Raw genomic sequence first — 18,777 nt, 5'->3', positions numbered from 1 at the left:
TTCCAGAAAATCGCAGCCTGTGCAGCGTTTTTATAAACACAATTTTTTTTGGAAATCGCTGCCTTGAGAGTGATTTTCGTTAATTTTTTTTCTTTTTAAATAGCTGTTGTTGCAACCTTATTATAAATTTTGTGGATTTTTTTTTTTTTTAGAAATTGCTGTCTTGGCAGCGATTATGGTGGAACTATTCTTTTTTTTTTTAAAAAAAAGGCAGTGATTTTGGTGGAAATTTTTTTTCATTTGATTTTTTTTAAAAAAAAATTTCTGTGAACTAATCAACATCAACCAAAAAAAATAAAAATTAAGGCAGCGATTTTAAATTATTATTTTTTTAATAATAAGATGTTGATTAGTTGACAGAATTTTTTTAAAAAAAAAACCAAAAGAAAAAAAATTTCCACCAAAATCGCTGCCAAGGCAACGATTTCTAAAAAATAAAATAAAAATTTCCACCAAATTTATAATAACTCTGCAACAGCAGCTATTTAAAAAAATAAAAAAATAAAAATTTAACGGATTTCCAAATAAAATTATTTTTATAAAAAAGCTGCCACAGCAGCGATCTTAATTTTTTTTAAAAAAAAAATTCACAAAAACGCTGCACGGGCAGCGATTTTCTGAAAAAAAAAAAGTTGGACAAAATCGCTGATAGGACAGCGATTTTGATATGTTAACGGTGTCACTTTTGGTTAAAAAAAAATTTGATGTGCCCTTTTGGAATTTTTGTCAAATTTTTTTTACCCTTTAGGCTCCGGACTAAGAGAATTCTGCCTTTATTTTGACTATGACTATCTTAAGTTAGAAGACTTGTCCACTACATTCCTTTCGATAAGAGTTGCCGTGATCTTCAAAAATTTTCTTTCGATCTTTGAGATACAACCTGTGTTACTATGAATTAGGAGTTGAACTAACAAAAAAGTAATTCAGTTATAAAATAAAACAGCTGATTACAAAGAGTAATTTAGTAGCAGAATATTTTTTTGTATTGGTGTCATTCTCATATATATAGGTGTGATATGGATGACTCAAGGTAAGAATAGTAAAGCATTTGTTTTAGGCACCCAAAACTTTCAGGTCCTAATAATTTTTAATAGTGATTTTTATGATTTTAACTTTCACTTGAAACAATATTGAATATTATATAAAAAATAATTTTTTTTTAAAAAGAAAGAAATAAGAGTTATCTATTTTTTATCAAAAATATTTTAGAATTTTGAATTAAACAACTCAAATATTTATATTAATATATAAAATTTTTATAACAACATCTACGCTAATGTATTGCAAACAAATGGATAACTTCTTATTATCTAGAATTAATTCTTATTTTATAAATAATAATAATATTACTATAGGAAGTTAAACGCTTAATGACTTTTAAGAATATTACATTAAAAACAAATAGTAAAAGACTAATGAGTGAGAGTTTATGTAATAAAAGAGAGAAATGTGTTTATCAAATTAACAAGTGATATTTTAGGTGTGAAACTCACACTCTCAATAGTTTAAGTATGAAACTAAAAAAAAAGGATAGTTTAAGTATGCTTTTATATTCACTCCTATAATTTTGACTTTGATATCAATAGCGAAACTTATTTGATGTATCTAATTTGCTCCTTCATTATTCAGTGATAGTGAATGATCATGTTTCTTTTACATTTTTATCTTAAAAAGTTCAGGACACTTTTTTTATACAATAATTTTATAACGTACACACAGTAATTTTTTCTTTTTATATACATCTATTGTTAATTAACGCGATATACATGTGTAAAACACGTACGTACATTTAACTAGTTACTTAAAATATGATATATCTTTTAATTATACACATTAATTTGAAGAGGCGGCAAATCTCATGCAAGTTTCAATCGATGTTGATATTTCCAATTAAAAGTGGAAGACATATCTTTATGTGATTCACTTTTTTATGTATGAAGTTAATGTCTATGAGCACACACATAAATTTTCTGAATTATGAGTAGCTAAAAATCTCTATTAAAAATATTTATCGTGTATTTAAATGTTTAATCAGAATAAATCATAATTCAATTAAAAATATAATAAATGGGCTCGACGAGTAAATTTAAGAGAAGGTCGTTGTATTCAATCGAATAATAAAAAACCACAATAAATAATAATGAGAAAGTTATTCACAATTTTTCATATGGAAAAGAAAAGTTTAATTTTCACTTTATAATATTTTAAATATAGTCTTTAAAATAAATTTGATTTAGTTAACGAATTTATAGAAGAGGGTGATGAAGTGTGACAAGACCTAAATTAGAAAGTGTGATCGAACCCTCGACCCTAACTCGACCAATTTCCTTGTTGATATATGTTGGGGTTAGGTTTGAAATTAGTTCTTGGTTTCAGGGGTCAGGAGCAGGTCTCGAGGTCAAGTCTTGGGTTTCAAGTCTCAGGGTTGAATCTCAGGGTTAAAAAAAATATTTATGTGTCATTCTCCTTATTGGGTGAAATAAAATCTCCATCTCAACTAGATTTCCCCCCATAATTTATTCGAGCCAAAAAGAATATATTTCTTCAAGACCTCAATTATTTTATAAAAAAATCTAACAATTTTTATATTTGTTGTAGCTTTTTTTTATCCGGCTCCTCTCAATTTTTTTCTCTATTTTTCCCAAGTTATTACTTGGATTGAAGACACATGGCATAAGGAAAAATTAACAGTTAAGATTTAATCAATTACATTAAAAATTTAAATACAATATAAATAATTAATATATCATAAACAAATTAATAATATTATGATCATAATAATATTATCTGATTCATAATATATTATATTTTTTCTCTCTCTTTTCCTATTTTTATTTTTCCTACAGGCTACAACCTACAACATCTATAATTTTTTTCTTCTTTTCAGTGAGTTGTTACAGAGATTATTAGTCAAAAAAATTAAATGATCATTTTTTTTTTAAAGATAGACTTTGTTTAGGATTTATGATAATATAATATGTCCCTGTAATTGTGGCATGACTAACATTTTAAAAATATTTTAATTATCTAAAACAATTTATTTTTTTTGAAAAAATCTATAGAAAATAGAAATTACTAGATTTAAAAATATATATTTCTTGGATCTTGAAAAGATATATTGTTTTGATTTGGATAAATTATGGAAAAAAATTAATAGAGGTGAATTTTTAATTCATTCAATAAGAAAATGACACATAATAAGTATTTTTCTTAAAAAAGAGGGTTGTTAGTTGCAAGGGTATAAGTGAGCCAAAAAGGTGGATGGAAGGGTAATTTTAGACCAAAAAGAAGAGTAGAAGGGTATTTTAGACCAAAAGATAGATGGAGGGTATTTTTAGACCTTTTCCTGTAGTTCAAGGGTATTTTTGGCCCTTTTCCGTAAAATTTATTTTTCTTACCAACATAAAATTTATTATTACTTTAAATTTGGTGAATATGAATGATAAAGTAGGAATTGATACGGTGAATATAAATAAGAATGGAGGAATTAATACTTTTTTTGGTTTTTCATAATACAAAAACTTCTTTTTCGACTACATATGAAAATGTTTAAAGCAATCCAATATGAAAAAGGACAAAATTGGCGATGTATGTTTGATAATCACTACTTCCAATATGTTTGATTTTAGCACGAAATTAATGCACTGAAAATGTGTAATTGCACACAAGTGAAACAAGACACGAACCAATATGATATTGAGACACAAGTGAAAATTATCATAGCTTATACAATATTACATAATTATTTGTGAGATACTAAAAAAGTGATGAAATATTTATGGTCTATAAGCATGAAAATATAGTTGCGAAATTCTAACGTCAAGTGATGCATGGTTCGAAATTCAGTAAAAACAATTATTTTTCGTTTCGAAAATCTGTTGTGCTAAAGCATATAAAAGAGTTACGAAAAAAAAGAGGACAATCTAGCCAAGAGCAGTTATGTGACCATTTATAAAATTTACTTATAATATTCTATGGATTAAACATATATGCACATGTAAGGTGACTTTTCTTTTCTGTTTTTGTTTCCCATTCGAAGTCTGTATTGAAGCCTGACTAAATTCGAATCGCGCACTACAATATATCCATTTGAGGGTGGCGCTCCCAACAAGAGTTGACTCTGAAACCTCTGCTTTAAAGGTTACTTTCATCTTCACCAAGTTTTAGTTTGATTCTCTTTCCATTAATAACTAATGAATTAATTTGACTTCCCAGCCCACCCCCACTACCTGTCCACACCCAAGTATTCACATGTACATGAGTTGAAAGTTGAAACTAATATTTCAAACACGATTTGGACAAAAAAAAAGTCTTCTTTTTATCCACTTGCATTTTGTAAAACAAAGAAATTGATGTATCTAACCTATATAATCTAATGTTTAGCGTGTGCCCATATCTGGAAGTCAATTTTGAGGTCTTGGCTTCTAACTGCCTACATTTTATTAAATCACTCTTTCATTCCATATTCGTTTTTTTTACTCCCTTCGACCTTATTTATATGTCACACTTTCTTTTTTATTCTGTCCAAGAAAAAATGAATTATTTATTTTATCATCATTGAGATGATTTATAACTACACAAATGATAATGACTTATTCTAATATCACAAGTTTAAAATATCTTCATTCCTTTCTTAAATTTCATTCCCAATCAAATATCGCTATATAAATTCAGACGAAAGGAATAGTAAATCTTTTCTCCATGCGTCTTTCTGCTCGTGTCTTTTAATGTAAGTCAGCAATTTCTCCTTGTAAAGAATAAAGATCTCAACACAACTCAGCCTGATGGTCAAACTTTAAAACAAGCAAAGAGAAATACATTCAAATAAGTAACAACTTGCACTTTCCAAGTCTAAAAAGCAGCCATCACATTTAACATTTATAATTTCAGAAGCCACCAAGAATTTGTCATCCAAATGTATGTATATATTATGCCATTTTTTGGCACATTCTTTTCTTATAATTTCACAAAAATGAGAGGGCTGTACTACATCGTACTTGTCCTGTTTACTATAAAGTTTTGTTCTTGCAGTGGAATTTGCAAAGAAAATGAGAAAACAGCTTTGCTAAGGTTAAAGAAAGAAGCAAATGATCCCACAAATGTACTATCTTCTTGGGTTGATAAAGAAGATTGTTGCAACTGGGAAGGAGTTTTGTGCCACAATGTGACTGGTTCTGTCATTGAGCTATCGATTAACGGATGGGATTGGTCAGAACTTAAAGGCCTAAAGATTGATGATTTCCAGTGGTTGTCAAGTCTTGAAAATCTTGATAGTTTGGACATGTCTGGTGTGGATTTAAGTGAAGCAACAAACTGGACTGAGGTGATTAGCATGCTTCCTTCTTTGGTTAATCTTCGTTTTTCGAATTGTAGTCTTCATTCAATACCTCCTTTGTTTGATCACAACAGTTCTGTTCTTGAAAATCTTGATCTTTCTTTGAATAACTTTGGCTCTCCGATTCCCGGGTGGGTTTTCAGTTTTGGTAGTCTTGTTTCTCTTGAATTCACTGGTAGTAATTTCACTGGTTCATTTCCTGAGGGTCCTTTTAACTTGACTTCTTTCACAACATTGAGAGCTTCTAGCAACTCCTTTGGTTCTGTTTTGCCTCAATGGTTATTTGATCTCAGTAATCTTGAATATCTTGATTTGAGTTTTAGTGGTCTTGAGGGTCCAATACCAAATAGAGTTGGTGATTTTACCAAGCTTACATATCTTAGTCTTGCTTCCAATAATCTGAATTCCACTATCCCAGATTGGCTCTATGGATGCAAGAATCTTGAAACACTTGCCATGAAGGATAACAGTCTTGAGGGAACAGTTTCAGACTCGATTTCAAATCTGACATCTCTAACTAGTATCGATATGTCTGAAAATTTTCTTTCTGGAAAGTTACCGAGTGTAATTGGAAAGCTATGGAAATTAGAAGATCTCGATCTCTCAGAAAATCGATTTGAAGGAGAAGTATCCGAGATTTTCAATACTATGAATGATTGCCCTCCAATAGGCTCAGGAAATTGTTCTTCTTTGAGGACCTTAAGACTAAATGACAACAAACTGATTGGAAATCTTCCAAAAAGTTTTGGGCAACTTTCTAATCTACAATTCTGTTTCATATCCAATAATAGGTTGGAAGGGGTGTTAACAGAAGAACATTTCACCAACTTGACAAATTTGAAGTTTTTCTCTGCATCTAAAAGTAATTTGACTTTAAGGGTGAGTTCAGATTGGATTCCATCATTCCAAGCTAGTGACATTGTAATGGGCGGTTGGCGCTTAGGCCCTGACTTCCCTTTGTGGATCCAGACTCAACAATCAATCATGAATTTGGACATATCAAATGCTGGTATAGTAGGTGAGGTTCCAACTTGGTTCTGGAACTTATCGTCTCAAATTCGTTTCCTCAACATGTCTCACAACCAGCTCATTGGTGAGATTCCAACTTTCTCAATTTCTGATAGCTCCATGGGAAGTGGAGGTCCTTGGTTGATATACTTGAGTTCCAACAACTTCAGTGGTTTACTCCCTCATATTCCAACCATGGTAACAGAGTTAGACCTTTCAGATAACACTTTCTCGGAAGGTTTAACAAGCTTCTTGTGTGATAAAAAGAATGAATCTTACATGTTGGAGATTCTACACCTTGGGGGAAATCGTTTCTCCGAAGAAATTCCTGATTGTTGGATGAATTGGCCAGAGTTGAGAGTTGTCAACTTGGGAGAGAATAAGCTTACCGGAGGAATCCCAAGATCCATTGGAGCTTTAAGCAATTTGAAATCTTTGGACTTGAAAAGAAACAAACTTTCTGGTCCATTGCCTTCATCCTTGAACAACTGCACAAGATTGTGGAAAATAGACATGAATGAGAATGAGTTAGATGGAAATTTACCACCTTGGTTTGGTACACTTTCAAAGCTGATAGTCCTTAGTCTTCGGTCTAATAAATTCGATGGTGAACTAGCTCCAGAACTTTGCCAGCTCAATGATCTTCAAATCTTGGATCTTGCCAACAACAATTTGTTTGGAGCTATACCTCGGTGTGTTAATAATTTCACAGCAATGGTGAATGGAAGGAAGGAAATTAGAGATGGAGACGACGAGATGGATTATTCTTATTATGTTGGAGTTTTCAGGGAAAGTGCAAGAGTAGCAACTAAGGGCAACATGTATCAGTATGATACCATTTTGTCATTGTTTACTAGCATGGATCTTTCTAACAATAATCTTTCTGGAAACATTCCTATGAGTCTTACAAGTCTTGTTGGATTGAGATCATTAAATTTCTCCCACAATCAGCTGACTAGTAGTATTCCAAGGGACATTGACAAGATGAAGGTATTAGAATCACTTGATATCTCAAATAATCAACTCTCTGGTGAAATACCACAAAGCATTTCGAGTTTGTCCTCTTTGAGCTACTTGAATGTATCTCACAACAACTTATCAGGGCAGATTCCTGTGAGCACTCAACTTCAAAGCTTTAGCCCTTTAAGTTTTACTGGAAATAAACTGTGTGGGCTTCCACTCGTGGAGCGTTGCAGTAAAAATCCAAAGGTTGAAAATGAAGAAGAAGAAGAAGAAGGTGATAATGAAGTGGAATGGTTCTATGTTTCCATGGCAATAGGATTCATTGTGGCCTTTTGGGGTGTAAGTGCTCCTTTGCTTTTCATAAGACCATGGAGACATGCCTATTATAGATTTTTAGATAGAACATGGAAATCATGGCACACATAATTTGTAAAGATGTGACATTGAGGAGATCTCTATTCATGTATACCGGATGAAATTTGTTTATATCTCAGGAAATCCATCACCATTCAGCGTTCTTCGAATTAAGACTTTTTTATATTTGTTGTCTCCATATATATGGGAAATTTGACAATTTTGTTTTGGCAAGGTTTGAGTTATGGAATGAACAAGGAAATTAACAGTTCCTTTTTGTTGTTCTTGTGGTGTCTTAAATGATTCTAAAGAAAATTCTTTAACTTCTCTCTTTTGAAATGATTGAGCAAACCTGCAAATTTAAGTGCTGAAGTTAACAAGAAAAAGGGTAATCTTGTCCTTATACTAGAATTTCCATGGTATTTGTATTATGTATTTGATTCTAAAATACAAGGAAAATCTTCCTAACTGAGTCATAATACATGGATATTTGACGTAATTTACTGCAAGTATTTTTATAACTTGATACAAAAATTTTGCTATTATACACACACGCATACTCCCTTCTGATCATACAAGCACTTTCAGAGATATAGGTTAGCTATCAAAGACACTTCATAAAAATAATAGATTACGGAGTCTAATGGTGACATACCAATAATCTAATGCCTGAAGTGTCTCACATTGTTGAAAACAAGCGAGACTCCATACTTGTTACAACACTCCACTCCACTGCAACCTTGTCCCTTATGCTCCTTCCTAGCTCTACAATAACATTCACTCCGCTTTGACATGCCTCTTCAACAACGTCATTCCATGCTGATTTAATTCAGAAAAAAAAATTGTTAAGGAGAAAAGAGCCTTTATCAGAAACCAAAAAAAAAAAAAAGATAGATCCATTTGTGAGTTAATTTCTCAAACGGTCACTAAACTAACAATTTTTATCTCAAAATGTCACTCAACTAATGATAATTATCTCAGGAAGTCACTCAACTTTGTTTTGTAACAGAAAAAACACTCAACTACTGTTATTTCACCTACAAAGTCACTCAACTAATTCAAGCTATATTTTCGTAGACATCTCAAGACTCAAAGTAATTTTTACTTCCAAACCAGTAGTATTTAAATAGTGATATTAGATCTGACCTAGTTTTACACTTCCAAACTTCCCAATGTTCCCATTCCCTCTTCCAATGTAAAAAGTACAAATATAAAAAATAGTATCTTCGCCCTCATTTTTTCCACACTTCACATTACATAATACATGTCCTTCACGTTTGTCAAGTTATGGAAGCTACAAAAGACATCAGAATAATAATCACACCTGTTGAAGTTCTGTGCACAAGGCAATGATCTCATATATGTACAAACTACTAGATGGTAAAGTTGGTCAAGGAACTGCAGTGTGAGCTATTGTCAAGATAAATTCTTTGAGCACAAGTTCTCTGTATTGGCCACGGTAGACTGATGATAGAACCCAGAAAATGAAAATTAATTAAGTATAAAGGAACAAAATGGTGGTGAAACAACAAGAGAAGAACAAGGCAAAATGATCAAAAAGTATAGCACCTCTTGGAGACTGTCCTGAACCCCAAAAGAACTTTGAGCATCTGCAGGCCTAAAATACACTTGTCCCTACAAGATAGAAGAATGATCAATCTAATATCAAGAGTAAATGGAACAGCAACAATTGGGAGTACACATTATTTAGTTGAAGGATACCCATCCATAGATGGAAGAAGGTTGCTCTTACAGACTTGCACTAATCTGGCTTATAAATTTTTATTTATTTGTTTTTTCTTTTTGGAAAATAATTTTGGAAAAAAGTCGTGTTCGGATTATCAATTTTGAGAAAAGATATTTTGCAAGACATTTGGATTAGAATGTTTTTCGAAACTAGAAAACAAAAAAGTACTCCATGAATTTCATAAACTGTGACTCGAAACCTAAAACACTTACCAAGACCAAGACAAACCTGAAAAAAGATGTGGTCTTCTCTAAACATCAGACAGTCAAAACTAAAATTCATGGATAGAAAATAAGCCATGGAATAAAGATTGTCACAAGAAGGCGTAGCTATTACTGGAAAAACGGCTTGGATGCAAAATTTCCGGGGAAACTGCAAAATGTAAACTAGAGAGTAGAAGGTCACAGTGTGTATTTGGTTAGTCTTTGAGGAAACCTTGTTTGGCATGCGGTTGTGATTGGCTCACAATTTACTGTTTGATCTGACGTTAGTACACCAGAGAAACCATTTATCTTTTAGCCAAATGGCTTTGAATTTAGTTTCTGAAGAATTTTTCTAATCTGTCTACCCAACTTCAGCAAAGCTACAGGAAATGATATCCTGACACACAGCAAAAAACTTTTTACATAATGTATAGATAGTACCAGTCCATGCAATCTAGGTTGAGAGAGATAAGGGCCATCTTCAATTGAAGCAAGTGTACTCAATTGTCCCTAAAAAAGAACAAAGACAACCGAATTAGTTTGAGACAACACCAGAAATCATAGAACACATCAGTGATTGAAGTTAATTGAATCACCAGCCCCAGTATGTTTAAATGGTTGCCATAGCCTTGGGTATTTGTATTCAATTGTCCCTGCAACATACTTGGTAGTTCAGTTATTCTGAAATCATGCACTACATACACAGCACACAGATATACAATTGTAAGTAGCATTACATACCACTCCTTGAATCATTTGGGGGCTGCTATAGTAGCCATCAGGAAATGGAATTCTGGAATATATGTGGCCCTAACATGTATCATAGAATTTGGATCACAAAACCAATGATTATTCGAATACTCCTAAGTTCCAATTTATGTGACTCTCTTTCCTTTATAATCTGTTAAAAAAAATGTCAATTTTCTATATTTGACAAAACAAAAAAAAACTATCTAAAATTCTCCTTTTACCCTTAAATGACATGCTTTTATGCCACATAAATATCATGGCTTGTTAAAACCAGTCAAACACCGCCACATAAAATGGAAAGAAGGGAGTAGTAAATATATTACAAGACACTTATTTTTCACCCCCGTGCCAAATAAGACAAAATTTACAGATAAAATCACCACACCATTGGCTGTATGGCTGAATGTGATCTGAAAGGATAATCCACAGTTGGTTCTCCGAGACCTAATTGTCCCTGCAACATACATGGAATGCATGAGATAAATCAGCCAATATTTCCGTCTTAGGTGTATGTATGCTTATGTAATGCTATGATAAAAAAACCATAAGTTGCCATCTACTATCTATCCCCGCCATGGATATTATCTTCTGCTCTGTATTTACCTAAAAGATACGTAAGAATGAACTAAATCAACACTTAGGGGTCGCTTGGTAGGATGCATTAGAGAAAAATAATGCATGCATTAACTTTGTGTATTATCATTATATTGTTTGGTACAGTTGTTCAACCTATGTATAACTAATGCAAACTTTAGTTATTCACTCTATTTGGTACTATTCTATGTATAACAAATACATGGCAAACCATGGTATTAACAATGCAAAGGTTTTTAGTTCATGCATTAGCGTGGTTAAAGACACAATTATTCCTCAAAACCTTTTTCTCATCCTTTTCACCGTGTTTGTGGAGGCTATTTTTCTAAACAAATAATTCTTTTTAGAAATTATGCTATGTATGTTATTTTACTACACCAAACCAAATAATGCACAAGAAATAATCTCAACATAACTAATACCAAAATTACTTGTCAACATTACTAATACACCTTACTCAACACGATTCTATACACCCTACCAAACGACTCCTGAGTAACTTGCATAATGGAATTAGAAAGAAGATTAACTTACTTCCTTCTCTTTTCTTGCTATGTTCTTTCCGTTACTCTTACTTGGATTGTTACTATCTGTGAATACTTCAAGGTCATTAAGACCTTGATTTGGGAGAGAACACGGTTCTGATTCATTTAAATTTGCATCATTCACTGTCTCACATGTTCTCAGAAAATTTTCCAGAACACTAAATACAATGTTATAACTCTCTTGAGATAAGGACCCTTCATCACCTAGCTCAAATGCCCTTTGACATAGATCATTGTAGCGTTGAACCCTGGAATCAACCAAAGTTACTTGTCTCGTCTTCTCTCTACTCTTTGCACCTTTAGTCCAGCGTCTTAAAACATACTTAGAGGGGATGTTATGCACACCAGCCATCTGAAGAACTATCATCACGTGTCTACAAAGGAATCCATTGTACTCAAACAAATGACAAGAACATGAAGTATCAGATGTCCTCTCATTCCATACAACAATGAATTCTTGATTTACTTCAAAATCTTGGACTCTATATGTGCCATTTTCACCATCATCATTTTCCTTTTTAGGGTGGCAAGCAACCACTCCTAAAACCTCAACTTGGAATTTCTTGAATATCGTATGAGTGTATAAAGTTGACATCTGCTTTTCAAAAGGGGAGGGAGATTTCAATCCTGGTTGTATATGTCTTGTCTCAAAATCAGCATTTGCCTCTCCTTGACACTTCTCTTGCAGCAGTTTTTTATACTGGACAAGAAACTCCTTTAATGTCGTCTTGCATAATATGCATTTATCAAGAAGAGTGATAACGCTTTCTGCTCGTTGCATCGTAGACATTCCTGCCAAGAAGATTTTATTCATGTATGTCGGTACCCACCTTAGCCGATCTTCATACAATGATTTAATCCACAAGTCATTCCTCAAATCAAATCTATCAACCACCTTCCACCACCTCTTTTCAAACAATTCATTGGTCGCTGACCTCAAAATACATTTATTGAATTTGGTGAGAAAACTTTCATGCTGCCTTATGACATGGCCAAGCTTCTCCTGGATCTTACTCAGTACGTGCCACAAACAAAAGCAATGGCGTGAATCTGGTAAAACCTCAGCAATAACTTCTTCCAGTGTTTTGCCTTGATCAGTTAGAATTACTTTTGGAACTTGTCCACCCAATGCCCTGAGCCATGCTCGCATCAACCAAATAAATGTTGACTTACTCTCATCTGCAATCAGCCCACATCCCAGCAATATGGACTGAAAATGATGATTGACACCAATAAAAGGAACAAACTGCAGCTTATATTCGTTTGTAATATAGGTAGTGTCAAAAAGAACTACGTCACTGAAGTTACCACAGTCAAGCCTACATTTAGCGTCAATCCAAAAGACATTTCTCAAGCGTTTCTCTTGATTCAAATCCAATGCATAAAAGAAGTTTGGATTTTCATCTTGCATGCAAAGAAAATGCTCAAGAATAACTTGTGCATCTCCCTCATCTAAAGCCAAAGATTGAGGACTACTATTTGTGCCACCATTCTTTTGCTTCTCAACTTTCTTCATAACACCAGAATGCCTAGACGTCGAGGCATAAGTCTTTTTCGTCCTCCCACGGATAGCATGAAATGCATCTGCATCATTCTTACCCAGATCAATGTTCCTGTGACCTGGAGGATAGCTGGTCCAATCCGGAAATATTTCATGGTTATGCTCTTTGACAAAAGTATGAATAACCCACCTTCCATCAGACCTTCTCTTTACATGCAAGCATGCCTTACAATCTGTTTTTGACCAAGACCTGTTTATTCTGCCTTTTTTTCTCTTCACAGGATTACTTCTTGCTGCATCAGCACTTGGAACAGGTTCTGCACCAGAAGTAGAAGGTTCACGCTTGCTTCCATATCTACTGCAAACAAATTTTGCATCAATAAATTTTCCAGAAATTCTGGATCGACGGCTAGCCTTTATTATTGAGGAAAATCCAATGGACTTAGCATATTCTTTGTAATATGAAAAGGCATTCTCTTTCGAGTCAAATTCCATACCATCATGAGGCTCCAAGTTCCTATAGCAATTCACAGCTAAAGAATCTGCGTTTGGCAGTACATTTGCACCATTAGATGATGTTCTTTCATTCCAACTAGTTCCTGCATTCTCTATTCCCAGGTAAACACTCTTAGAAGCAGTGACAGTAGCTCCATCTGTACCACAAAGTTCTCCTCTTGCACTTTCAATCCTTACACATGTATGCCGCCCACAGTTTTCTTTCTCGTGCTGATCGCCTGATGGCGGCACAAGGTCCATAACCATTGAGGTAAAATGTGTTCCCCCAATCCAAGTACTCAATTTTGTGCCTGAAACATGTCCGTTCTTATTTGGCCATCATTATGGCTACTAGAACAAAATTCTAGTCAAGTCATCCACAAATTATAAGTTTTCGTTTCTATTTGAGATAGAAAAAATTAATCCAATAAATACAGTCTCCTGAAACATATAGATCGTATCTTGTAAATTTGAAATTCTTTCTTTTATACTCATTAATGACCAACAATTGGATTTTTTAATTAAATAATGAGAACTAGCATTGTCAAAGCACAATCACAGAATTCCTTTCTATATAACATGTCACAGAAGCACATCACGTCTCTTCAAAAATATACAGAGAGGATTTTGTTATAGCTCCATATTGTTCATACTTGCTAGGCATTATTAAGTACTAATCTCTAGCACTAATTTTTTTTACCAAAAGACTCTGTGAGTTTGTCAACATAATTTTTAACTCATACTCCCTCCATCCCAATTTAAGTGTCTAAGATTGACTGGGCACGAAGATTAAGAAAAAGGTGATTTTCGAATCTTGTGGTCATAATTTAAAAATGTTTGTAGTTCTCTAAATCTTGTGGTCTTAAACTTGACACTTACGATGTTGAAATTGAAAAACTTACTAAATATAGAAATAAACATTCTTTTTGAAACAAATTAAAAAGGAAAGTACGACACTTAAATTGGTTCGGATGGAGTAATATATATTTCTTCGAAAGATATTTTCATCTCACCAACTAAACAACAAAGAAAACATTTTTCCTTTAAAAAAATGACTTCATCATACCAAACATAACTTAACTCTCAATTTCAAACTTTCCAAATTGACATATCATAGATAACTACAAAAATCACCTATAACACAACATTCTCATATTCACACACATATATCAATTTATCAAGCACTTGAACATGTAAATGTAGAAATAAAAAATAGCCAAAATTGAGAAAACTTTTCATATGAAAAAAAATAAAATACTCTACAAAGTTTGCATGTACAAATATATGTAAGGAAAAAGAGGAATTTACAGTGGCAGTAGAGAATTCTGATGATCACAGCAACTGAAAATTTGGGGGCGAGTATAGAGAGTATAGGTTTTGCCTGAAAATTCAAACAATTAGGGCTCCAAATTGGTGAATTGTACTCGCATTTTCTTCTTCCCATACTCGCGGTTCGTTTGGGCAAAAATTCCTCCGCATTTCGACCCGATGGGCCTACTCATGCAGTTTAGGCCCAAATTCACAGATCACAATTTGAGCCAAGAATTTGACAGGGTGTATCTTTTTCATTTTTTTGTGTCTTTAATGACAAAGCAAATGAATTGATATAAGTTCAACTATATTACATTACTACCCGCGAGGATTGTGGTGCAGCGGTAAATATTTCTTTATTCTTAATTATAGGTCTTGGGTTCAAATCCCTCTGGGTACACGTGTACAAATATATATGTTATTTATATAATTATATACTTTGGTATGATATTCGATATTTCGATATGTTATTTCTAAATATCAAATACCGTATCAAATATCAAAAAAATTAAAATATATATCATAGTACTAAAATCACGATATTAAAAATGTAGAACTAAGGGGGCAATTTAAAATAAACCTCGAACTCACAAGATTAATTAATTAAAATTTGTCCTGTTCCCTTATTTTTAATTTTATTTTCATTCTTATTGTATTGTTTGTGCAGTCTACAGATATCACGTTGTAGCACATGAGAGGAGGAGGATCCATCACTAGTGGACTATATATTTATCAGTCAAAAGAGTTACCTTTCGGTCAAAGCTTTTTGGGAATAAGATAATAAAAAATAAAAAATAAAAAATAAAAAAATTAAACAATTAATCTGAATATTTACCACAATACAAACATACCTTTTCATTCACGTTGACATGTATTTATTTATTATTTATTCCAAGGAACTGATCAATATATGATTATTTTCCCAAAGGAAAAGAAAAAAAGTTAAGTGACTAAATACCTCAAAATCTCTTCGGATTAAACTAGACATAAATTATTAGTTAGGTACTTAAACAAGCTAAACTTAGTCAGTCTCCCGAGCTTGACGTCTTTACCTTTATTAACGCTAACATGACAAAGAGTGTGAATATCCTCTATTTTTGACAAGTGGAAGTTAGTAAGAAAAAAGAAAATGAAAAATCAACTTACAGATCTGAATTAATTAGACCTCAAACATAACATTATTAACCCTTTTTTAAAAGAAATAATCATTCAGTGTTCAATGTTTACATTAAAGCATTGACTAAATCTAGATCGTGCACTACGGGATCCTTTAGGGGCTAGTGCTCCCAACAAAATTTTCTTCATAAGAGTAGAACAGTCTCAACATTACACTAACTTATATTGGTTATCAACCTCTTTATTCACACACAAATTAAGAAAGAGGAAAGAACAATAATTAATCCTATAATTCATATCCATGTGGAGGTTAATTTATTTTGGGAAAGCACCTATCTGTGAACTCCATGTGATGCCTCATAAGACACAGTTTCAAAACAGTCATCTTCAAGGCATTGACTTACGTTAATTTCTGTCTTCTTCAGACATTACAAGATATTCTCAGAGATATGCTACGTCCTATCTTGAAACTATTCAAAATGTTTTGACAACTTGGTATATATATATATATATATATATATATATATATATATATATATATATATACAATTATTAACTAGAACTAGCTAGCTAGGGTTAATATTTAAAAAAAACTTCCCTAGTGTTAGGGGTGTCCATTACATAAACGTACTCATTAACTTGATCTTAACTAATATTTATATTCACTAACTTTGCGTCTGCACAAATGACCCTTAAGCGATACAATTGAATATGTAGACACATGCGTTCTATGTGACAATATTCTACATGGAAATTTGTATTCTACATATGTATTATGTCATGTGGAACACGTGTCTGTTTGTTCAACTTTATACAAGTTTAAATACATACTTGTACATATCCATAATTGGAGGACATAAATGTCAGTTAAAGCAAAGTTAAAACGCATATTTATGTATTATGTCCTTTAAGAAGATCAAAAGACTTTTGATTCTTGTTGTCTTAAATTAAAGATACATGGAATGTACTAAATACCCTTTAATTTTGTGGTGTTAAATAAATATATATATATATCATATGGAAAGTTTGAATTAAAGAGTTGTTAAAAAAATAATTTGAGAGATATGTTTTTAAAAATGGACAAAAATAAAAGTATGATAAATAAATGGAAAACGGATAGTAATAAGGATTACAATAGCCTAGCTCCTTTTTTGTTTAATTACAAAACTCTATCTGAAATTACACAAACATGCAAGTGTCACATAATTCCAATTATTTCTGTTAACCTTCTTATTTCAAATTTGGACTTTTTTGTGATCAAGCTTAAAAAAATTCTCCTTGTTTAAAAAATAATGTACATTAATTTTCAGCAAATAATAATTTGTTATTTCTGAAGAAATTAAATAAGAGTGGACTGCCAATAAAAAAAGAATCAAGATCTCTTAGGATTCCATTTTAAGAATCTTTTTTTATGTTTTTAATTAGACTGCCTATGCCTATGATTGACCTCTATAATGACTGACAAATCATATATCGTTTAATTTAGCTCTTTTTGACAGAAATTATACTGATCGAATATTAATAAATTAACAATATTAAAATTTTATTGACTCATCTTTTATCCTTTTATGATGATATTATTATATTCGAATGGTGACAGTTTGGAGATGTGTGATTAGCAAGTGGAAACTATTTAATTTCTTTTTTGCAATTGAATTTTTAGTTTAATAATTATTAAAACGCTCTCAAACAAATGCAATTGAGATTCAAATCCGAAATATCTAACTAAAGATGAAAGATTACTTATCATTCACTCAATTACGATCCTTATTGAATATTATAATTATGTTATTGCTTGTTATTAATGTTTCCATTTTATCTTTTTTTTAAGTTGAGTGTCTATTGAAAATAATTTTCTACTATATATTATAAGGCTGTAAAAAAAAAACATCAGCTCTCAGTAGTCAAATAATTACTGTATTTTACTGACAAAGAAACAGTATTTGCTAGTACAATAATACTCATCGTATTACACAATTTGGTTCCTATCTTTTTTATTTTCTTTTTAGCTTCAGGACAATGAAGAGGATATGATAAATCAAACCACTTTTGTGGTTATCTCCACTTGCTAATTATTAAATCATTTTTATTATCAGATATTACAAGTTTATAAATTGAATTATATTTATATGAAAGTAAAAAAATGAAAACGAGAAGCCGGGTAGATAGTCAAAGTGAAGTTCAAATTAACCTCTAATTAGTCAACTTGATTTAGATTGAATGACGATATTAAAAGAGATATGATTAAGAACAAAATTATTTAGAATAAAATGAGCGTGATTAACCTTTATGGTGAATGAGATGAAAAAATGAAACTGGGATAATTCAATTTGGATCCTCGACTACTTAAATAATATACTATAGTATAAAAAAAACTCAAATTCCTAACAGAAATTTCAAACGGTCAAATAACAATAAACAATCCCTTACTCCCAACTGGCATTAATTAATTAAACAAAGAACCAAAGTACAGCTTATTAACTGTTTTCTTTTTCTTTTTTGGAAAAAATAATCTAACTCGAATAAATATGAACATGAGACTCTTGTGGTAAAAAAAAATGTTTTACCAAAGAGGAAAAAGCCAACAATCATGTGAATACAATAAAAATATGTTTGGCTCAGCATGCAGCCTTTTACTTTTCATCTTTTACTCTTCACCAACGTGGATGTGAGTGGACACCAATCGATCTCATCTGCTCAGATCAGTCAGACCCCCCCACCCCACTCATAAGCAGAGCTAGATGGGGTTTGCGAGTATGGATGAACTCAGTAATTTTTCGTAAACGATATATTCGTATTAAGAAACTAAATAATATATATATAACTTGTAAACTCCCAACAATGCTGATGGACAC

General features: G+C 32.1%; 1 protein-coding gene across 5 annotated transcripts; it reads right to left on the bottom strand.

Annotated features, from left to right (window-relative positions):
* Positions 1 to 8,422: 8,422 nt before the first annotated feature.
* Positions 8,423 to 13,860, bottom strand: LOC125836548 (protein FAR-RED IMPAIRED RESPONSE 1). Of its 5 annotated transcripts, XM_049515726.1 has the most exons (8): positions 11,489 to 13,860; positions 10,746 to 10,814; positions 10,352 to 10,420; positions 10,207 to 10,263; positions 10,052 to 10,120; positions 9,230 to 9,295; positions 8,985 to 9,124; positions 8,423 to 8,479 (listed from the first exon to the last, which is right to left on the bottom strand). In XM_049515726.1, the coding sequence occupies exons 1-7, from the start codon at positions 13,760 to 13,762 to the stop codon at positions 9,077 to 9,079; spliced, it is 2,652 nt and encodes an 883-aa protein (XP_049371683.1). In that variant the 5' UTR covers positions 13,763 to 13,860; the 3' UTR covers positions 8,423 to 8,479; positions 8,985 to 9,076. The 5 variants fall into 5 exon arrangements, with proteins under 5 accessions (XP_049371683.1, XP_049371685.1, XP_049371681.1 ...); XM_049515728.1 differs by lacking the exon at positions 10,352 to 10,420; XM_049515724.1 differs by lacking the exons at positions 8,423 to 8,479; positions 8,985 to 9,124; positions 9,230 to 9,295 and having other exon boundaries at positions 9,755 to 10,120.
* Between the last annotated feature and the right edge of the window lie 4,917 nt (positions 13,861 to 18,777).

Source organism: Solanum verrucosum, unplaced genomic scaffold (assembly GCF_900185275.1).
Source record: "Solanum verrucosum unplaced genomic scaffold, falcon-dt-bn FXZP01000278.1, whole genome shotgun sequence".
Classification (NCBI taxonomy): Eukaryota; Viridiplantae; Streptophyta; class Magnoliopsida; order Solanales; family Solanaceae; genus Solanum; species Solanum verrucosum.
The sequence above is the reverse complement of the archived record's forward strand: the minus strand, read 5'-3'. Positions and strand labels throughout refer to the sequence as shown.

Excerpts from the sequence above, each read along its gene's own strand:
- LOC125836548 (XM_049515724.1), bottom strand. The coding sequence starts at position 13,762 with ATGGTTATGGACCTTGTGCCGCCATCAGGCGATCAGCACGAGAAAGAA. Across the intron at positions 10,421-10,745 it reads ATTCAGCCATACAGCCAATG|GGCCACATATATTCCAGAAT; the intron begins GTGTGGTGATTT and ends GATACATGTTAG. Across the intron at positions 10,264-10,351 it reads CCCAAATGATTCAAGGAGTG|GGACAATTGAATACAAATAC; the intron begins GTATGTAATGCT and ends AGTATGTTGCAG.